A 23945-nucleotide genomic window follows, 5' to 3' on the forward strand; every position below is an offset into this window, starting at 1 on the left:
TCTGCTCCTGCTACCCGCAATGCTCTAATCTGTTAACATGGGCTCTGAAAAAATACGCGCTGCTTAACCATCCAGTGTGAAACAGGCCTGTGACATGACATAAGTTATAAGAGATAAACTGTGGCAGCTCACATTCCTCCAGAAGGGGCCTTAATTGGCGCTTTGCAGGTGATAAGAGACTGGTATGGTAGGAGTTTTTAGTTGTTAAACTTGTCCTACCTGCAGAGGAGTCGTCATCATGGTCGGAGCTCAAGTATCCGTCAGGTGTGCTGCGTCCAGACCCGTGAGAGCCGCGGAGCACGAGCGAAGGAGACAGTCTGCCATCATCTGAGTCCAGCTCTCGACTAATGCGGAACCGAGGATTCAGTCGGTGATTCTCCCGGACCTTACTCTTTGGGTTTAGAATGTTTTTTCGGAGGAAGTTTTCGTTGAGCTCCACGTCCTCGAACTCGTGGTCACTGTCCTGCTCGCTGTTCCGTTGCTCGTCAACGCACAGAGAGATGTCACGAGCAGATGAGTGATCTTGCTGAACATCTGGCTTTTTCCGAGGAGGGACGGGGATGGGCTTACCTGTCTTGTTGTCACAGAGTATGCCCCGGGCAAAAGGCTCTCCTTCACCTCTGCTGTCTGTCCCGCAAGTTCTGTCCCCATCTGCTTTGTTCCAGCATTTCTCAATGTCATAATTTCTCTTCTTCTGCGCGATGGTGGCCTGAAGGTAAATCACCTTGAACTTCTCTTCCGACAGAGCCTGCTGTAACACTTTCAGATTGGCTTTGCATTTCTCCAGCTCTGCCTCTATGTCCTCCACCGAGTGGAGATTCATCACGGGCACTTCACCGTCGGGAAACTCATTCCTCCAGTGCTTCTCAAATTCCGCCTGTTCCCACATTGTAAGACCAGAGTGGGGGGGGGGGGTCTTTGAATATGTCGAGTTCCTGCTAAAACAGCTTTGGTTCACTGCCTCAAACGCCCGTTGTGAAGTAGCGACTGCTCATTTTCTCTTTCGCGCATATCCAGTCACTCACGCTACAGATCAGTTTACAACTGAAAAAAACTTTCAGCTTCCGCTACATTGGAAAGTCGTGACGTCAGCTGGACACGGAGCCAATCAGATCCTTTAGCCGTTTACATTTAGACGTGCAAAATCCTATCCTGTGGTTGTTTTTTTTACACATTAATGCCCCACCTGTTGAGTAAATAAGCGTTGTTTATTGAAATACATTTCAGTTCAGGTTGACAAACAAATGCACTTTTTAAAATGTAAATAAAAAAGTGTATGTAGTTCAGATGCTTACAAAATAAGCAATATAAAGTAAAATAATAATAGTGCAAATTGAGTAAACGAGTAATAGTACAAATAAATACAATTATGAGTAAACAGTAGAAAACACATTTAAAAATTAAATTAACAATAATTAATCATCATAATAAACATAATAACAATAATATTAAATAAAAATAATTAAGCAGAGTAAAAATGATAATATACGTATAAATGCATCAAATTGGAGCAATAGTGATGATGAGCAAAAGTTGAGTAATAAAGACAGAAATCATTGGGTTCTCTGGATCTTAAGAGGGGTTTCATTGTTTTACATGCAATTCACTTTTTTTGCATTTATTTCATGCAGTCTGCAAGAAAACACAGCCTGTTGTCGAATTTTGTCATAATTTTAGTTTGCGCAGCAGTTCCATAGAATTAACATTTTGGTTTCCCCAAAAAGAACCTTTTGGTGAAAAGTTCTTGAAAGAATAATTTTTTTAATTAAAAAAAATTAATAATATTCAGAAAATTTTCCACAAATAATCTTTTTTATGTTTTTCATGGAAACATGAATATAATAATGTGTATTGCATCTTGATAATTAATGGATATTATCCTAATTCTGCTCTGCATGCATTACTTGCTAAGTAGTTTGCGGACTGAGGTTTTATGTCAGTTGAGTCTAATTCATGGTCCATTTTCTGTTCATAGCCTATTCTTCGTTCAAATTCCCCTTCTCACACTGATGTCAATACCATTAGCTGAGATGTGCAGGACAAATTCGATATGGGTATCATGATGTTACTGGAGAACTGGAGTGGCTGGGTTCCAGCAGTTCTATGAGAAACTGAAGATGAGAGATGTGTGTATGTGTATGTGATCCACAGCATAGATCAATCCACTTTATATAGTAGCCTATTTCAGGAGCTTGAAATGGTACATTTTTTTTTTTTTTCCCCAAAAAATTACTAGCAATTTAACCTCTGCAACTAGTACACAATGAATGCGTGTTTAATATGTGTGCTCATGCATTAGCACCGGACATTCAAATGCAGTTTCAGCTATACTGTAGAGGAAACCATTTGAATAATTCATGAGATTTGCATCATTTGGTCCCATTCTGTGCTGACTATCAACTTCATGCCTTGTAAAATGTATTTGTGTTGGACAGGTTAAGCACTATAATTATTCAGCTTAACAGGTTAACAAAACAACCAAAAGGGAATTAAAGGGATAATTCTCCCTCTCCTTCTTCCTCACTCGCATTATTATTCCAAACCTGACTTCCTTTCTTCTGCTAAAAGATATTTTGAAGAATGTTTAAATTTAGTCTTTACAGCAAAAGTCAATGGGGTCCAAAACAACATTGGACCCCTTTGACTTTCATTGAATGGACAAAAAAATTTTTATTTTGTGTTCAACAGAAGAAAGTCATACATGTTTAAAATGACAAAAGGATGAGTAAATAATGTCAACATTTTCATTTTTGGGTGAACTACTCCTTTTATATTTGTTTGCAACACTGGAGGGAAATCATAAAATAAAAAAAATAAAAAAGAACGAAAAAGAAATACTGCATTATATAAAACTAATAATAATTAGGAAAAAGAAAAATTATTTGTTTTCGGTGTGGGAGGAAAAACTGTAAGTAAATGATAATTATGAGGCAGTTGAGTGGTAAATGATAATTATGAGGCAGTTGAGGGAAGGAAAGAGGAAGAAGGGTCTGTAACATTAGAAACATGACACAAGAGCATTCACTGAAGCTAATGCAGTCATACCTCAGAAAAGCTGAGGGCTTGTCTCATCACATCTTCTGCTGATGCAAAAGGTTCAGTCTGTGTGAACCATCTGTAGGGTGTAAACATCTAACTTGATCTGGTATAATTGTTAGCATTTCTAACAATTATTTAACAATTATTGTAGTTACACTAAAGCCATCAAGCCTAGAGCTATTATAAAACCAGCATCACAATGGACAGTACCAGAAACTGAAGACCCGATTAGGTCATCTTTTATTTGATATGCATCAATGCATTTAACTCCTGCTTGAATAGCAGCCAAAGAGAGAAAGTCTTCATGTAAATTCAAGCTTGTTTTAGTAGCTCATACTAATATTCGATGGAAGGTCAGCACAATAGCTTTCATTTGGTGAAGAGAGAAACCTTAGAAGGCTTTGTTTCTTTATTCCAGCTCCATTTTGGACTCCATCCCAGAATCACAAAGTCATTTTTACTAAAAGCCTATTCAACTTTTGCCGATCAGCAGTGACTTAAATGCATAACATAACTTGGTTCAGTTACCATGGTGATTCACACCACACTCCATACTTTCTAGCAAACTGATGAAATATTTTGTTAAAAAAAAAAAAAAAAGGAGGGGCACAGTAATGAACCGCATTATACCATCTGTGAGTTATAGACACAAATGACAATGAATCGACAAATTAAGATAAAATGTCCATATCCAAAACAAATAAGATTTGGGTCTTTAGTATTTGTAGATATATTTTTTTCTCACGTTTCTATGGAAAACTGGAAAACAGTGATAAGCATTTCATAAGACTTTTATGCAAAGAGTCATACAGTCATAACATCTGAAATTCTTTCTGGCATGCTGGATATCAGGTTCTGGTCCAAATCCTGATTGATGGAGATCCATTCTTGCCTTGACAGATCATCACCAAATTCTCCTGGGTCGTTGGAGAAGTTGCTCTTGCAGGAGCTTTTATTATTCATTGCAGTGTTTTTCAGTAGCTCCTCACTGCAGAACACGAGATCCAGGATCCAGATCCAGGGGCTGGAGACGGGTAGGTTTAGGGATATATAAAGTGGGAAGAGTTGGATCCAGATCCAGTGGGTGGAGATGGGTAGGTTTAGGGATCAGGGGATGGAGACAGATAGGTTTATGGATATGTAAAATGGGAGGAGTTGGATCTGGATCCAACCTCGGCCCCTGGATCTTGTTTTCTGCAGTGAGGACCATCTCGTGTTTTTTGGGCAGATTATGACAGAGCAAACTCTCTTGGATGAAAAGCAAGCCCATACACATTCACCTCTCTCTCTGGACAATCTATTTTCCAGATGTCCCAAACAATCAGAAGGGGGCTTCATCAGAGAAAATATCTTTGCACCAGTCTTCTGCTGTTCAGTCCTTGTACTTACTGTATTTCAGTCTGTCCTTGATGTATTTCATGGAGAGAAGTGGCTTCTTTGCTGCCCCTCGTGACACCAGGCCGTTATCCAAGTCTTTACCTCACGGTGCGTGCAGATCCACTCAGTGCTGTTAGGCGAACTAGGTGGTTGCCTAGGGTACCACCAGCTGGAGGGGGTGCCAATGAACTCATATACTGGCACTACATTTTAGGAGGGATGTATCTAAAGCAGGGGCTTCCAACCCTGGTCCTGGAGGGCTACCGCCCTGCAGATTTTAGCTCCAACCCAGATCAAACACACCTGAACCAGCTAATCACGGTGTCCAGGGCTGCTTGATAATTACAGACAGGTGTGTTGGAGCAGGGTTTGAACTGAAATCTGCAGGACAGTAGCCCTCTAGGAGCAGGGTTGAACACCCATGATCTAAAGGGTGGCATGGCCACCCTGAAATATGATTGCTGCCTCCACTGGTAGGAATTGCACAAGCCTTTTTATATATATTTTATATAGGCCTATACAGGCATCTAGTGGCTACACAGTGGTATTACAGATAATAAATGAAGGTTGGGGGTGGGGGTCATGGGGGTGGGGGTAGGTGAGCCAATAGGGATTTCACCTAGGCCTAGGGCATCAAAATGGCTAGAAACAGACCTGGACGCATTCACACCCACCTGCTGCCAATACTGAGCAAGCTCTGCAGTGGTGATGTGTTTCCGTAGCAAACTCCTCAGGAAAAGACGTCCTTATGCAATATTCTTTGGAGCAATTTTCTTGCATGTGTGGCCATTTTGACGCAAAATTTGTCTCTGCCAATACAGGTGCATCTCAATAAATAAGAATGTCGTGGAAAAGTTAATTTCTTTCAGTAATTCAACTCAAAATGTGGAACTCATGTATTAAATAAATTCAATGTACACAGACTGAAGTACTTTAAGTCTTTGGTTCTTTTAATTGTGATGATTTTGGCTCATATTTAACAAAACCCCACCAATTCACTATCTGTCACAGACACGCCAGGCTCTTCACTCACCCAATCCCCCTCCACCTGACACTCATCACAGTCATCATCAGCAGCACTACAAAAGAAACTCCAGGGGCCTGTTTCAATAAGGAGGTTCAACCAACTCTGAGTTAAAACTTAGTTGACTTACTCTGAGATGGGAAACTCTGAGTTTTCTGTATCAGAACAGCTGAATTGAGTTAGTTCAATCGACTCTGAGTAGGTTGACTCAGAGTTAAGCGCGTGCACCACGACTATAAAAAGCCATCATCAATGGAGCTCCGATATTACGATTCACTATGGCAACAGCACGTGACAAAAGGACGTCTGGATACTTCTGAGTCAGTGCAAATTTAATTCTTATCACTGTTATAATATCCAAGGTGAAAACTGGTAGAATGATAAGTTATTGAATTAATATTCATTTTCATGGTATCCCACATGCAAAAAAAAAAGAAGAAAAAAAATAATTTAACTGGATACAATAATAATAGTGCAAATGATTTTATCATTATTAAACACTCGTTAGGCAATTTACTTCCACTTTTAGAAAATTTTCTTAATTTTTATTGAAAATCAATGCATTTCTGAAGTGATATTTGATGGGAAAAGGGTGAATAGCAAGCTCGGCAGAAGGCGGATCCGAGCCCTGTTCATCGCATCACAATTTGATTCTCCACACCCAACACACTATTGCCTACACCACTGCAGCCACAAGAATGAACGTGAATTATAACCTGCTCGTTAGGCAATTGGTGGGCGGAGCTACTGTAAATTTGCACTTAGTAATAGATTCAGAATAATCTTGTTTTCCATTTGCATTAAGATTATTTTTATTACCACACTGGCAGATATTGATAATTTTACTTAGGTCCCCCCAGGACACAAGACTAAATATCTTATATAATTTTCTTATATGCAAAATCCATCTTGATTTAAAAATTTAGATATTTGTACTTGAAATAGGACAAAAACTACTTAGTACGAAAAGCATTTTTGCAGCGTGAATGAATTAGTTAACTATTTAAACATGACTAGCACTTTAAAAAGGGGGAGGAGACCGGAGGAAACTCTGGGTTGACTGAAGAAAATCTGCTCCTGACCAGGTTAGGTTCACAGAGTAAGTTACCATGGCAACTGAATCTGAGTATAAGTTACCTCTCTTTCAGAAACAGGCTTGACTTAACCTGCTTTCTCGGGTTTGACATACCTCCCATTCTGAAACAGAAAACCCAGAGTTTCCCTCATTTCAGGGTTAACATACTGAGAGTTCTCACTTAACCTCCTTTCTGCAACGGGCCTCAGAACACTCAGTCACTGTCCGGTCTCGTTAACGCATACCTACCTGTTATGCTTACATTAAGGACTCCTTCAACGCCTGCTTACCTGTCTCCAGTGTTCTCCGTGACTCCTAGTGTCTCCGTGTCTCCAGTGAGTGTCATCGTGTCCTGTCTGCTCCACGTCTGCCTGCATCCACGTTCCCTGGGAAAAGATAAGAAACATCATCAGATCCAGTCACCGCTCCAGTCACGAACTTATCCTGCCTTTACTCACCTGCATTCTGCCATTCATCCTCTGGTTGTTTAATAAACACATCTTAATCATTACTTGTGTCTCCGTCCCCTTCTGTGTGTAACAGAAGACCGGACCAACACCGTCAACAACCAAGATGAGCCATCCGGATCCATTTCAAGACCTGGTCGATGCACTTCGTCGCACTCTAACCAGCACTTCCACTCTGGCACCTCCAGTGACCACTTCCGCATTCCCCGCTGCATCTCCTTCACCCCTTTGCGGTCACCAGTCCCATGGCCAAACCGGCGCCCTTCACTGGCTCGGCGGAGGACTGCAACGGATTCCTCCTGCAGTGTTCGCTGGTCCTGGAGATGCAACCGCACCTGTATCCTAACGACAGCACTAAGGTGGCGTACATAATCTCTCAACTCGAAGGGAAAGCTCTCCACTGGGCCGAACCACTCTGGACACAGAAAAATCCCATTATCAAGTCATTCTCAAGCTTCGTTAACTATTTCAAAGAAGTGTTCGGGAAACCAGCCTGGGATTCATCAGTCGGTAAGAGATTATGTCAGTTGAAGCAAGGTTTAATGTCTGTGTCTGATTATGCCCTTCACTTCCGAACCTTAGCTACAGCAAGTGGCTGGAATGAACAAGCTCTTATTACCACCTATCGTCAAGGGCTCGATTCACGTGTGCGGTTGCATCTTGCTGCATATGAGGATTCCATCGGGCTCGAAAAATTCATCCAGTTATCCATCAGGTTTGCCACTTGTATGCAGCTGTGCCTCGAAGAGTACTAGGGCCAGCCGCTATTCCCATCCATCCTCCACCAGCCAGAATCCGTCAGCCACCCAGAATCAGCCAGTGAACCCATGCATGTTGAATACTCACGTCTTACGTCTACTGAGCGACAGAGGAGGATGACCCAGAATCTCTGCATCTATTGTGGCCATGCTGGGCATTTAATCTCTGAATGCCCCATTCGTCCAGTACGTCCCATGGTGAGTGTTATTATGCCTATGCTGAATAAGATGAAACCACTCACTATTGTTGTCACTACCTTACTGCTGCTGATCTCTGCTTCCCAGTCAATGCGCTCCTCGATTCTGGGTCAGCCGGAAACTTCATCTCCGGAACCCTCTGTCGTCAGCTCAAGCTCAAAACCACCGCCACGCCGAAGATCTACCAAATCCACTCAGTAACTGGAAAACCTCTTCGTCAAGTTTGCTTCAGTGTGGGACCTCTTCATCTCCAAATCGGTGTTCTCCACATGGAGGAAATCCATCTGCTGGTTCTGGAGGAATCAACGGCTGATGTGATTCTAGGGCACCCCTGGCTTGAGCAGCACAACCCCATCATCTCCTGGAGGACAGGAGAGATCCTGAAGTGGGGTAACCAGTGCTTTAGGCTACGTCCACACGAAGCCGGAGCTTACCCTAAACCGATCTTTTTTTTTCCTCGTCTCAAAAAATATCTGCGTCCACACGAATCCACTGAAACGACTCAAAACGATGTAATATACATGCCAGACCATTATGTGGCGCTGTAATTCTGTCACAGAAATGCACTTAAAGCAGCGAAGAAGACTTGGAGCATGCGCATAAACCTTATTCATAAACGCGCTGAATACAAACTATAGCAAAGCTCAAAAATAACACTTTATTTTGGCTCAGTAGCTTCTGCAGCATGAACGCAAGCATGTAGAGTCTGCTATTGCTGTTGTTGTTGCTGTTTTGTGCTGTTAGCGCCGTCTGATAGGGTCGACACATGGGATGATGACATCATCATTTCAGAAAATATACGGATTGCCCCGTCCACACGAAAATGCAAAGACGGCGTTTTCAAATTTATCCACTCTGGGACCTGGTTTCAAAAAATAGTGGTTTCACCTTTCGAAAACGCAGAATCCGTGTGGATGAAATGCCTATCCGATAAAAAAAATTGTGCGTATTCACAGAAACATGTCTCCATGTGGACGGGCCCTTAATGACTGTTTTCCTGAGTTTCATGTTCCAAGTCCTATTCCAAGTCCTGTTCTAAGTCTTCCAAGTTCTGAAGAAGTTCCAGTCTGCACTACTTCTGTGGAAAGTCCACTCGAGAAATGTTAAACGGACATCCCTGCCTGTTACTCCCACTTCAGTGATGTCTTCTGTCCTAAAGAAGCCTCCAAGCTGCCTCCTCATCGGCCATGGGACTGTGCAATCGACCTCATCCCCGGTGAGCCAGTGCCCAGAGGAAAGATATACTCTTTGTCAATCCCTGAGGAGAAGGCCATGGAGGAGTATATAAACAAAGCTCTGGCACAAGGCTACATCCGCCCGTCTACTTCCCTTGCTGCTTCAAGTTTTTTCTTTGTAGCGAAGGACGAAGGCTTGTGGCCATGCATCGATTACAGAGCTTTAAATAAAATCACCATCAAATTCAGCCCACTTCCTCTCGTCCCATCAGCGTTGGAACAACTATGCGGCGCCACTGGGTTCACTAAGTTGGACCTCCGCAGCGCCTACAACCTCATCAGAATACGTGAGGGGGACGAGTGGAAGACACATTTCGTGACCCCTACTCGCCACTACGAGTATCTAGTCATGCCGTATGGACTAGTTAACGCCCCCTCCGTATTCCAAGACTTTATATATGAGGTGCTCCGGGAGTTCCTCCACAAGTCAGTCCTGGTCTACATCGATGACATTCTGATATACTCCCGGAGCATGGCCAACCATCGCCGCCACGTTGCGGAGGTCCTCCAACGCCTGAGAGACTACCACCTGTTCCTGAAAGCCGAGAAGTGTACCTTCCACCAGTCCTCAGTGCAGTTCCTGGGTTACATCATTGATTACAGTGGCGTCCGCATGGACGAGAGGAAGGTAACCGCTGTCAAAGACTGGCCCACTCCTACATCCGTGAAAGAGTTACAAAGGTTCCTGGGTTTTGCAAACTTCTATCGTTGCTTCATCAAAGGTTACAGTTCCATCACCAGTTCTCTCACAAGCCTCCTCAAGAACAAGCCCAAGTCTCTGTCCTGGACTCCAGCCGCCACACAAGCCTTCAACACCCTCAAGGAAGCCTTTACGTCCGCTCCCCCTCTTGGCTCACCCAGATCCAGAGCTCCCCTTCATCGTCGAGGTAGACGCCTCAACCACAGGAGTGGGAGCGGTATTGTCACAGCAGCAGGGGAATCCCTGTAAGCTCCATCCATGTGCCTTCTTCTCCCACAAGCTCAACCTGGCGGAAGTCAACTATGACATCGGGAACCGGGAGCTTCAAGCCATCAAGCTCGCCCTGGAGGAGTGGAGGCATTGGCTCGAGGGAGCTAAACACCCATTTACGGTTCTGACAGACCATAAGAACCTTGAGTATCTACGGGACACTAAAAGACTTAATCCCCGCCAAGCAAGATGGGCGCTGTTCTTCACAAGGTTCAAGTTCACCATCTCATACCTCCCTGGATCAAAGAATGTGAAAGCAGATGCCCTGTCTCGTATCTATAGCCCTGAAGAAACCTGTGACGGTCCAGAGCCAATCATCCCCGAGAACCTCTTTGTCAGCCCCATCACTTGGTCTGCGGAAACGCTCCCCGAGCCGAGTGCCTCCACCGACACCCCGCCGGGTTGCCCCCAGGGATTGCAGTATATCTCCTACAGACACGGCGCACTCCCCTTATTCACTCCACGCATTCTTCACTGGGCACTGGCCACCCAGGGGTCAATGAAACCCTCTCGCTGCTTAAACAGCGCTTCTGGTGGCTCAACATGGCATTCGTACAGGGGTGCCGGGAATGTGCCATCTCCAAAACCCCGCAACATCTTCCCTCCGGATAGCTCCAACCTCTGCAAGCCTTTGCAAACCTCTGCAAACCCGTTCCTAACCGCCCCTGGTCACACCTAGGAGTAGACTTTATAACGGATCTTCCAGTCTCCAACGGTTGCACCTGTGTCCTGGTGGTAGTGGATCGTTTCTCCAAGTCATGTCGATTAATTCCCTTGCCTGGACTACCAACAGCTATGGAGACCACAGAGCTCATGTTCAACCATGTGTTCAGATATTATGGACTGCCCGAAGATATTGTATCTGACCGTGGATCGCAATTCACCTCCAAAGTATGGAAATCATTCTTCAAGCTCCTAGGTATGACCATAAGTCTCTCTTCTGGCTACCACCCCCAGATGAACGGGCAGACGGAGAGGAAGATCCAGGAGATTGGCCGTTTCCTACGGACCTTCTGTCACGGCCACCAGGACTCCTGGAACCAGTTTCTGGGTTGGGCCGAGTACGCCCAGAACTCTCCCCGTCAGTCCACCACAGGTCTTACTCCGTTTCAATGCGTAATCTGTTTCCAACCCCAACCCTCACCTGGAGTACTTGGTCGACTGGGAAGGCTACGGTTCCAAAGAGCGGTCATGGGTCCCCAGGAATGATATTCTCGATCCCAGCCTTCTCGATGACTTCCATGCCAGACATCCTAACAATCCAGCTCCACGCGGCAGGGGTCGACCACCACAACGTCGGGGTCCACGGTCCACTCCTGAGGGGGGGGTAATGTCACAGACACGCCAGGCTCTTCACTCACCTAATCACAACGCACCCCCTCCCCTGAGTATTAACAAGCTCCACCTGACACTCATCACAGTCATCATCAGCAGCACTACAAAAGACACTCCAGAACACTCAGTCACTGTTCGGTCTCGTCAACGCACCTACCTGTTATGCTTACCTTATAGACTCTTTTAACACCTGCTTACCTGTCTCCAGTGTTCTCCGTGACTCCTAGTGTCTCTGTGTCTCCAGTGAGTGTCATCATGTCCTGTCTGCTCCACGTCTGCCTGCATCCACGTTCCCTGGGAAAAGATAAGAAACATCATCAGATCCAGTCACCGCTCCAGTCACGAAATTATCCTGCCTTTACTCACCTGCATTCTACCATTCATCCTCTGGTTGTTTAATAAACACATCTTAATCATTACCTGTGTCTCCGTCCCCTTCTGTGTGTAACACAATCTCAATAAATTAGAATACTTCAATAAGATCAATAAAAAAAGGATATTTTAAACAGAAATGTCAGGCTTCTGAAAAGGGCCTCCTTGGTTGGGCCTCCTTTTGCATGAATTACTGTATCAGTGTGGCATGGCATGGAGGCAATCATCCTGTGGCAGGTGTAATGGAAGCCGAGGTTGCTTTGATAGTGGCCTTCAGGTCATCTGCATTGTTGGGTCTGGTGTCTTTCATCTTCCTCTTGACAATACCCCATAGATTCTCTATGGGGTTCAGGTCAGGCGAGTTTGCTGGCCAATCAAGCACAGTAACACCATGGTCATTGGTCCCACTTTATATTAAGTGGCCTTAACTACTATGTACTTACATTTAAATTAATAATTTGATACAATGCACTTATTGTGTACATACATGTTTTTTACATTGTACTTATATTTGAAAAGCACCTGCTTGTAATTACATCTGTAATTAATTTCTGTTATTACATTTATAATTACACTGTTGACCCATCCCTTACACCTTACCCCTACCTTTAAACCTACCCATACCACCAAAGCTTTCCCTAACCTTACCCGTATCCCACTTTAATAGCAGCAAAAGTGTTTTGCCACTCAATATGAACCAAATAAGTACATTGTACTTATTTTTTGATGTAAGTACATAGTAGTTAAGGCCACTTAATATAAAGTGGGACCTGGTCATTGAACCAGCTTTTGATACCTTTGACAGTGTGGGCAGGTTCCAAATCCTGCTGGAAATTGAAATCAGCATCTCCATAAAGCTTGTCAGCAGAAGGAAGCATGAAGTGCTCTAAAATGTCCTGGTAGATGGCTGCGTTGACTCTGGACTTCAGAAAACACAATGGACCAATGCCAGCAGATGACATGGCAGCCCAAATCATCACTGACTGTGGAAACTTCGCACTGGACTTCAAGCAACATTGTTTCTGTGCCTCTCCACTCTTCCTCCAGACTCTGGGACCTTGATTTCCAAATGAAATGCAAAATTTACTTTCATCTGAAAAGAGGACTTTGAACCACTGAGCAACAGTCCAGTTCTTTTTCTCCTTAGCCCAGGTAAGACCCTTCTGACGTTGTCTTTGGTTCAGAAGTGGCTTGGTATGTGGAATGTGACAGTTGTAGCCCATTTCCTGAAGACGTCTGTGTGCGGTGGCTCTTCATGCACTGACTCCAGCTTCAGTCCACTCCTTTTGAAGCTCTCCTAAGTTCTTAAATCGGCTTCGCCTGACAATCTTCTTAAGCCTGCGGTCATTCCTTTCACTTGTACACCTTTTACTACCACACTTTTTCCTTCCAGTCACCTTTCCATGAATATGCTCTGCGAACAGCCAGCTCTTTCAGCAATGACTCTCTGTGGCTTACCCTCATTGTAGAGGGTCTTGATGATTGTCTTCTGGACAACTGTCAAGTCAGCAGACTTCCCCATGACTGCTGTTGGGATTACTGACCTAAACCCAGTATTTATACCCAGAGAATGGTAATTTAATAGAACTTGAAATTAAATATTCTAATAATTTGAGATACTGATTTTTTTGATTTTGATGAGCAGCAAGCTGTAATCATGAAAATGAAAACAAAATGTCTGGAAATATTTTATTTTATGTCTAATAAATCTAGAATATATTTAAGTTTTACTTTTTGAATTAAATTACAGAAAAGAAAATAACTTTTTCATGAAATTCTAATTTATTGAGATGCACCTGTACTTCTGTCCAGGACCTTAAAGGATAGTTTACCCTAAACAAAAATTCTGTCATTGTCATCACATTCATGTCATTTATGTAGATTTGATAAAGACCTTTAATTTTATTATTATTATTATTATTAAGATCTGAGTGAGACAAAATAGAAATCTCTGGTTGTATACTGAAATTATTTACTCCATATCAATCCATCTCATTAAGACTAACAAGACTTAATGTTATACAAATACATTTATGACTGCTTACATTAAAATACATTATATTCCACATTTTGACAACATTGAACTTCATCAAGCAATACTTGTTACCACCTGGACCTTAATGACACCACAGAACACAGAATGCGATCAAACGTATGGAATAATTGGAAAATGTGTTAAAAATAATCCTGATTCTACTTCAATTTGGAATAAATTAAGAAAATCTGTTCACATTAAGTGAATATATTATTTCTTGCATAGATGTTATATTTTAAAACATCACATTTCAAAATATAACACACAACAATGAGCTTTTCAACAATTTACACAAGCCATATAAATCACAAAAGAAAATCACAGTGGAAAAAACATACATATTTCTCTAAAAATTAAATTTTACTTCTGCCAAACATAGCCTTCCAGTGCCTGCTGAGCATTTTATAATATATCCAGCTATCCAGTCTAATATAAAACTCCAAATTCCTATATTTTCCTACTGTAACTCCTTCTATCAGACTCTTTAATTAAGGCAGTACTTGGGTTGCACCACTGAAATGAGGATGAATTCAGGAACTCCAAAACTTAAACTACAACGTACTTTTGCATCACAAACAGCACAAAATACAGAGTTTCGACACATGATTAATTCCCAGTGATGCATGATGTAAAATCACAGTGCTGAAAGGTTATTTTGTGGTTGTTTTAAGGCTGTTTCAGGTCAGTATTTGAGTCAACAGTGTAATGAGTCAGAGGCTAGAGGGCAGTGAAGACTGTTCCTGAGATTGTGCATTTTACATACACTACATCAGGATCTGAATTGTGCAGACATATATACTAGAGGTAGACCTATATAGTATTTTAAAAATCTAGGAATATAAATTCATCACTACATACTGTGGATTTCATCAAACAATTTCATTACAAAACACAATATATTTGAAGTCATTAAAAGTGTTAAAAAATACACATTTAAAAAAATTACAATTTTATCTTAATCTCCAGACTACAAATAAAAACTAAAATATGCTCTTTGCATTTATAAATTTGTAAGTGGGCAGATATATATATATATATATATATATATATATATATATATATATATATATATATATATATATATCTTGTTATGAAATAAGCATTTTTCTCCAATACATGTTGGCCACAATAATTCCCCCCTTTTATTTAATACTTTTTGTAACCTCCATTTGCCAATTTTTGTGCTCAGTTACCCATTTTTGTGTTGATGTTTTTTTCTTTTTTTTTTTTTTGTTGTTGTTGTTGGAACGAATTAGTAAATCATGCACATGACCCACCTTGTGTGTTTGCTTCCAAAAAAGCTTTTTCAGTTTCATCTGACCACAGAACGTGGCCCCGTTTGAAGTTCCAGTAGTGTCTGGAAACTGAATATAACAACCCCAATTCCAGAAAAGTTTTGTAAAATGTAATAACATCAAGAATATGTGATTTGGTAATTCTCTTTAACCTTTATTTAACTGACAAAAGTACAAAGAAAAGATTTTCAATGATTTCACTGACTAATTTAATTGTATTTTATAAATATAAACAAATTTTTGGCTGCAACACACTCCAAAAAAGTTAGGACAGAGACATGTTCAACAGTGTGTCACATCAACTTTCCTTTTAATTACAGTTTTTAATTGTTCGGGAACTGAGGACACTAATTGTTGCAGTTTTGCATGTGGAATTTATGCCCAATCTCGCCTAATACAAGACAACTGCTCAACAGTCTGCGGTCATTGTTGTCTGACTGTCAATACATTTTTAAGAGACAGATCTTGACTGCAGGCAGGCAGTCAAGCATATCCCTTCTACGGTGCAGAGTGTCTAAGAAACTACTCATGTTGTAGCATGTGCAGAATGAGGCATGGCAGTGTCTTGCTTCTTAGGATATCATCTTAACAGCATATGTCGTCTCTGAACAATCCCAGAATTCATCTCCTCATCAATGGTACCTTCACACATATGCGAGTCACCCGTTCCATTTGCACTGATGCACCCCCATACCATGATAGATGTTTGCTTTTGCACCGGTCGTTTATGAAAGTCTGGTCGATCCCTTTCGTCTTTGGGACTCAATGTCAGTTTTCCCCCCAAAACTAAAATGTGGACTAATTTGACCACAGCACACATTTCCACTCTCTTTTGGACCATCTGAGTTGAGCTCAGGCCCAGAGAACTTGGCAGAATCTCTGCATTGAACAGATGTATAGCTTTCTCCTTGCATTACAGAGATTCGAGTTGTACTTGTTGATGCAGCAGCAGACTGTGTTAAGTGACATTGGTTTTCCAAAGTACTCCCAAGCAAATATGGCTATATTTAACACAGTAGCAAGATGGTTTCTCATATAATGCCATCTGAGGGCTCGAAGTTCAAACACATTTGACAGAGGTTTCCTGCCTTGCTCTTTTACTGCATTTTACAAAATGTCCCAACATTTCTGGAATTGGGGTTGTACTTGAGTTTGTTTGTCAATAAGAGCAGAGTTTTTTTTTTTCTTTTTTTTTCTTGAAACCCTCCCAAACAACTTGTGATTGTGACTTGTGATGATGCACATCGGAACTATGGTTTTACACATTGTAATGGATGATTAAGGGAATTTGCCCTTAGTGTTACAGTACCTCAAAGTTATACTCTTGGGAAACAGGAAGTTTCATTACAACCACACCTGACACTTCTGTCATGAGCAACAATGCAATTCACAATAGGTTATAAACATATATTATCTAGCATAGTTCATGTTTGTTGGTTGGATTTCAGGCAACTTTCTTTTAGCTGCTGGAGGTTGTTGGCATGGTCTTGAGCCTTTACTTTGAATATATCAGCCCTCTATTTGGCTGGTTATGAGCTGCCTGGGTCCAGGAGTTAGTTGGTATGCTGAAATCTATCAGATCCCTTTTCAGGACACACATTTACACATTGTAATGGATGATTAAGGGAATTTGCCCTTTGTGTTACAGTACCTCAAAGTTATACTCCTGGGAAACAGGAAGTCATGACTGGACAATTTCATGTTTAGTCACCCTGTTGTGCTAAAAAATGTAAATATGAATGGGAATATACTTCAGAGATATTTTACTCATAAGAATTTCTAGGGGTGCTAATAATTGTGGCCAACATATATTGGAGAAAAACATTTATTTAATAATGTGATTTTTCTCCCCACTTTTAATTGTTTTACTTAAATACTTTTAAAATGTAATTTATTCTTGTGATGGCAAAGTTGAATTGTCAGCTTTTGCAGCATTTCTTAGTATTGTTGTGGAAAACGCGATACATTGTTCAGGATGAAAATTTTTCTTTGATGAATAGAAAGTTCAATATTTGAGATATAAATATAATTGTTTTAATGCTTGCTGTATAAAAGTGTTACTAAATCTTACTGGTATTGTTATAATATACACTTTCCGTATATATATATATATATATATATATATATATATATATATATATATATATATATATATATATATATATAAAACAACAAATATAAATTATATATATAATATATAATGCATATATTTTATTAATTTATATATAAAGAAAAGTGGGTAACACTTTACAATATGGTTCATTAGTTAAACATCAGTTTATGTATTAACTAGCATGAAATAACCATGAACAATACTTTTGTTACTGTATTTACTAATCTTCGTTAACGTTAGTTAATGAAAATACAGTTGTTCATTGTTCATGTTAGTTCACAGTGCATTAACTAATGTTAACAAGATTTTAATAATGTATTAGTAAATGTTGAAATTAACATTAACAAAGATTAATAAATTCTATAAGTGCAGTTCATTATTAGTTCATGTTAACTAGTTAACTAACGCTAACTAATGAACCTTATTGTAAAGTGTTACAGAAAAGTGTTTATTTTAGATATAGTATCTGGTCCCAATCTCTTTTTAAAGATAATTTTAGTAAACTTTGGCTTTTTTACTGTTCAATTAAATAGATTTGTGGTGTAAGAAGTCAATTTTTAAAATGTTATAAAACTGTATTATAATTATTCAAGAATAATAAATGTTTTAAGTACTTTTCCATGAAGTACAGTGCTTGACACACACATTATGTCAACTAAGCATCAGTGATTTTTTAAGAGAAAACATTACTTGAATGCTTTTCTGATTGCATTGGAAGCCAGTATTTCCCTACAAGTGGTCATGAACGCCTGCTGTTTCTCATAATAGGCAGCCTCATTAATAAAAGTGGGGTATACCATGCTGGCACCTTCATAAAGGATTGTTCTCCCATCGAAAGTTAGGAACATAGGGTCACCCTGGTTCAAAGGCTCCCAGTCACAGTCCTACACAGAAAGAGATAGAAAAAGGAACAGCACCATTACTGTGGAAAACAAGTGAAGCCTGGGAGTCAAAACAAGCACAGCAAACATCTGAGTCATAGGACACATTTTCTTACATGTGTTTTCCCCTCCCTTGGTCATAAAGAGCAACTCTTTTTATGTTGCTCAAGGGCATATGTTTTGCTTTAATAAAAAACAAACTTCTGTATGCATTTACTAGATGGTCCATTTATAATACCTGTAGATGAGGATGCACCATAGCTGTGATGTTGCCGTTGGTGTCTCTGGGGTAGTCCATTCTCTCCTGGACTCTGAAAACTTCCACTGTACATGGAGGAAACTCTACACCTATGACAGGTTAAAAAATCATGGAAAATGAGGTGATTCTCCTAAGAAAAAGGAAAAAGAGACATCACTCTTTGGTGAAAATTCAATCATTCCAAAGTCCAGTCAATCATGACTTACTTTCTTATGTGGAACACAAACATTTTTAAAAAGGTTTCATATTGTATCTCATGTTGTTAATTTAGTCTCCTATTCATATCCTTTATTTCCTCTGTTCATTGTAATGTGTTGTCAATGTTTAACGTGGTTGTATTATTTTGCTTATTTCTGTAATTTCCTGAGTATTTCTCAGATGGATTTAAAATGAAAGACTATTTTGTTTCTTGGATTCTCCTGTGTTGTGCGCTTCATTACAACCATACCTGACACTTCTGTCATGAGCAACAATGCAATTCACAATAGGTTATAAACATATATTATCTAGCATAGTTCATGTTTGTTGGTTGGATTTCAGGCAACTTTCTTTTAGTTGCTGGAGGTTGTTGGCATGGTCTTGAGCCTTTACTTTGAATATATCAGCCCTCTATTTGGCTGGTTATGAGCTGCCTGGGTCCAGGAGTTAGTTGGTATGCTGAAATCTATCAGATCCCTTTTCAGGACATCTTTATACCTCAGCTTGGGCCTTCCAGTAGTGCGGGCAACCTCTTTGAGCACACTGTGCAGAATTGCATGGGGTGGGGGCATTCTGGTGACAAGATCAGCCAATCTGAGACAAATGCATTTTAGACATGAAAGTGGTTCAATTTTGGTCACTTTGAGCAGATCTTCATTCAACATTTTATCCCTCCAGGTTTTACAGATTATGAACCTGAGGCTAAGGCATCTTAGTATGGAAGGCACTTAGCTGACTCTCTTGATGCCTGTAGGTAGTCCAGCATTCAGCACCATACAACAGGAGGCTTAGAACATGTGAAACAAGGTTTATAGTTCAGGGAAGAAGGAAGTGGGAACTGGCAAACGATCAACGTAACTTTAATGACAAAATTAATAAAAGAGTCTAATGGTGGACACGGGTGCAAAATCGCACATTATTATGGACAATGGAAAATTCCAAAAGTTTGACAACAAATTCCAGCTGGAGAAAGACTACACTGAGTTGGCAAATGGGACCAGAGCGAGCAGAGTGGAGCTAAAAAGAGGTGGTGTGTCTGATTGACAACGAGGGACAACAGCCAAACAGCTTCAATCAGCTTTCAACAAGGACGCGTCAAACTCATTCACAAGAACGGTACAAAGTATAACATAAAAGAGTAGGCTACAATTGTCACGGAATGCACAGAGACAAGATGGTAAGATCCAAGCGCAGCTTTAATGGGAAATCCAAACACGTAATCCAGGAAACAGGCAAGGGTCAAACTCCACAGAAACAGTCCACAAAAACAGAAAGCCAGAGATACAAAAGTGCACGTAACATAAATTAACAAACCACAAACAAATGCAGAAACAACTGAGTATAAATAGACAGAACACTAATGACAAAACTCAAAACAGCTGGTGCAATGAAGGATAATGAGTCCGGGAAGTGGGTTATGGGAAATGCAGTTCACAATTGGGTTGAGGAACAGTCCGGGTTGGAGTGCCCTCTAGTGGCTACCTAGGGCACTCCAACTGGTGATCATGACAACAATAGACTGTACTATCTGAACACATTCAACGAATACAATGATAGCTATAACGGATGTTATGGCATTCAAACCTGGCATGAAATCCTTGGTCACCGTAATTATGATTAAGTTGATGGAATGAAAATCAAGGGTAAGATTGATAAATCTAACCTAAACTGTGAAATTTGCACACAAGATAAATTTGTTCAGAGTAAAAACAGAAAACCTGATACACAAGTTAAGGTTGCACTTGTACTAGTGCACATAGATCTAGCTGTTCCTATTGACCCAGAAGCTAAAGATGGTTTTAAAGTATGCTTTGGCATATACTGATGACTACTCAGGTGCAGTGTTTGTGTATTTTCTAAAAGCTAACACTGTGAAAGCTACTGAAAAGTTCATTGCTGACAGATCCCCTTATGGGACTATAAAGTGTGTTAGATCAGATAACAGCACAGAATTTATGGCAAAACAGTTTCAGTCACTACTAAGCAAGAATCGTATTAGACATGAAACCTCAGCACCATATTCACCCCACTGAGAGAAACTGGAGAACCCTGTTCAAGATGTCCTAATTCTCTCCTAGAGAGCAATCTACCTAAGATGTTATGGACCTATGCTGTAATAACTGCTGCAGTAATTCCCAACAGGTGCTACAATGACAGAATACAGCACTGAAGCATACAAGGCCAGATATGTAGCAAAAGGCTATAGTCAAGTGATGGGTGTAGATTAGAATGAGACTTTCTCCCAAATATTAAAGCAAATATCACTTCAGTACGAGCCTTGATGCAAATGGCAGCACAATATGATCTTGACCTCCCATCAGATGGATGTAAAAACTGCCTATTTGCTTACTCCAGTTGACTGTAAAATTTACGACCCAAATTCCGGAAATGTTGGGATGTTTTTTAAATTTGAATAAAATGAAAACTAAAAGACTTTCAAATCACATGAGCCAATATTTTATTCAAAATATAACATAGATAATATAAAAAATGTTTAAACATGACAAATGCAAATTTGATGCCTATTATAGATCTCAAAAAAGTTGGCACGGGGGCAACAAATAGCTGAGGAGCAGGAGAGCATTTCCTCTACCGGTCGTGCCGTACAGGCGTTGTTGACACAGGTGTCCGAGCTCTCTCAAGAACTACAACAACTCCGTAGTCCCGCTGCGCTGCCCACGCCGTCCGTTCCTCCCCCACCACCAACGCAAGGAGACCAGCCGGAGCCACGCCTACCAACACCACAGACCTATGCCGGTGAGCCGAGTTTTTGCAGAGCCTTTCTGAACAAATGTTCGTTGTATTTTTCTCTCCAGCCACGTACCTTCGAAAGAGAGGAGTCTAAGGTGGCGTTGTTGTTTACGTTGCTCACCGGACAGGCGGCATTATGGGGAACGGCGGTGTGGGAGAACCGAGATCCATGCTGTTCCTCGTTCCACGCACTCGCCACCGAGATGAAAAGAGTGTTTGACCGTGCGGTCACCGGAAGAGATGCAGCCCAACAACTGACGGGACTGAAGCAAGGAGGTCGCACGGTGATGGATTACTCCATCGAATTCCGGACGCTGGCGGCGGAGTGCAAGTGGAACGAGGAGGCGCAGTGGGACGTCTTCCTGCATGGGTTGGCCGACCGTGTTCAAAAGGAGATCTACGTCTTGGATTTACCTCAGAGTCTTAATGGACTAATTGATCTTGCCCTGCGGGTGGATGCCCGTATCAACCGTCTGGAGAATCTTCCTCGGTCTGACCTCAGACTCCGGGGCGCAGAGGCTCGAGGGGTCAACACTAGGGACACGGTCGGCCCCTCTTTCGATCCTGAACCCATGCAGGTAGGGAGAGCTCGGCTCTCCCGGGAGGAGAGAGAGTGGCGGAGGTCCCAGGGACTATGCATTTACTGTGGAGGGGCTGGGCATTTCCTTGACGCATGCCCAGTAAAAGGAGCGAGCCCGGTAGTAAAATTGAGGCTACTATCGGGTGGGATCTCCGCTGAAAAGTCCTCACCATCCACTCTCCTTCCGGTAAGACTGAGATGGGCCAATCACACGCTCACCTGTCAAGCCTTACTGGACTCAGGAGCTGAGGGTAATTTCATGGACATACAGTTCGCACAAAGGTTTCATTTACCCATCATTCCCCTCCCCGTGCCCGCGGAGTATCTGGACCTGAAGGAAGTGTTCAGTAAGTCCCGAGCTGCTTCTCTTCCTCCGCACCGTCCCTATGACTGTGCTATAGATTTAGTTCCTGGTAAGTCTCCGCCTAAGGGCAAGTTGTACTCTTTGTCTGTTCCCGAGAGGGAGGCCATGGAGAAATATATTTCTGATTCTCTAGCAGCTAAGTTCATTTGCCCTTCCTCTTCTCCAGTGGGGGCGGGGTTCTTTTTTGTTGGAAAGACGGATGGTTCTTTGCGACCTTGTATTGATTACCAGGGGTTGAATAACATCACGGTAAAGAATACCTATCCTTTACCGTTGATGTCTTCAGCGTTCGAGAGGTTGCAAGGAGCATCCATTTTCACTAAATTGGATTTAAGGAACGCTTATCATTTGGTCCGCATCAGGGAGGGGGATGAATGGAAGACCGCTTTTAACACCCCCAGGGGGCACTTTGAATATTTGGTCATGCCCTTCATATATGTCTACCTGGACGACATATTGATTTTCTCCTCATCTCTCCAGGAGCATGTTCAACATGTCAGATGAGTGCTTCAGCGGCTGCTAGAGAATGGGCTTTTTGTCAAGGCGGAGAAATGCGAATTTCATGCACAGTCTGTTTCTTTCCTAGGGTACATCGTCTCGTCTGAGGGAATTCGCATGGATCCTGACAAGGTTAAGGCTGTGGTGGATTGGCCAAGTCCAGATTCCCGTAAGGCCCTATAGAGGTTTCTGGGGTTCGCCAATTTTTACCGGCGGTTTATTCGCAATTTCAGCCAACTAGCCGCGCCTCTGACTGCCTTGACCTCCCCCAGAACGACGTTCAGGTGGTCCGATGCAGCTGAGGCTGCATTCGCCAAATTGAAAAGTCGCTTTGTTTCGGCTCCCATCCTCATTGCCCCTGATCCTTCACGTCAGTTCGTGGTGGAGGTCGATGCGTCAGAGGTGGGGGTAGGTGCAGTTCTATCCCAGCGTTCTCCCACAGATGATAAGATTCACCCCTGCACGTTTTTTTCTCATCGTTTATCTCCAGCCGAACGCAATTATGACATTGGTAACAGAGAGTTGCTGGCAGTCAAATTAGCGTTGGAAGAATGGCGTCATTGGTTGGAAGGTTCAGGGGTACCTTTTATCGTTTGGACTGACCATAAGAACCTAGAATATATCAGAACAGCTAAAAGACTAAACTCCAGGCAGGCTCGGTGGGCACTTTTTTCGGACAATTCGATTTTTCTCTCTCGTACCGCCCGGGTACTAAAAACATCAAACCCGACTCCTTATCTTGTATTTTTGATCCTTCCAAACGCCCGTCTACTCCCGAGTGTATTCTTCCCGAGACATTAGTGGTCTCCACTCTGACATGGGAGGTCGAATCGAAGGTCAAGTCGGCCTTAGAAGGGGTAATGCCTCCGCCCGAGTGCCCACCGAATCGATTGTTTGTGCCGGAGAGGTTAAGGTCCAATGTTATCAAGTGGGGGCATTGTTCCAACGTAGCTTGTCATCCAGGGGTTAATCGCACCAGTTTTTTGGTCAAGCAACGGTTCTGGTGGCCTGCTATGGCTCGTGACATTCGCAGTTTTGTTCTGGCTTGCTCGATTTGTGCCACTGGTAAGACTTCCAATCGACCCCCGGATGGGTTACTCCAACCGCTGTCTGTCCCTTCG

General features: G+C 41.9%; 2 protein-coding genes across 2 annotated transcripts in view; both read right to left on the reverse strand.

Annotated features, from left to right (window-relative positions):
- The window catches only part of abr (ABR activator of RhoGEF and GTPase), a 343069-nt gene extending 342024 nt beyond the window's left edge, over positions 1-1045 (reverse strand). Inside the window, exon 1 of the mRNA XM_048161871.1 lies at positions 220-1045. Coding sequence (XP_048017828.1) covers positions 220-889 — 670 coding nt within the window. The 5' untranslated portion in view covers positions 890-1045. The remainder of the gene's footprint in view (positions 1-219) is intronic.
- A 16580-nt stretch (positions 1046-17625) lies between these two features.
- Positions 17626-23945, reverse strand: part of LOC125248181 (aspartoacylase) — a 39192-nt gene continuing 32872 nt past the window's right edge. The window contains exons 3-4 of the mRNA XM_048159879.1: positions 18413-18522; positions 17626-18177 (exon numbers count right to left, since the gene is read on the reverse strand). Of these exons, the coding sequence (XP_048015836.1) occupies positions 17980-18177; positions 18413-18522 (308 nt within the window). The 3' untranslated portion in view covers positions 17626-17979. The remainder of the gene's footprint in view (positions 18178-18412; positions 18523-23945) is intronic.

This window comes from Megalobrama amblycephala, linkage group LG16 (assembly GCF_018812025.1).
Source record: "Megalobrama amblycephala isolate DHTTF-2021 linkage group LG16, ASM1881202v1, whole genome shotgun sequence".
Lineage (NCBI taxonomy): Eukaryota > Metazoa > Chordata > Actinopteri > Cypriniformes > Xenocyprididae > Megalobrama > Megalobrama amblycephala.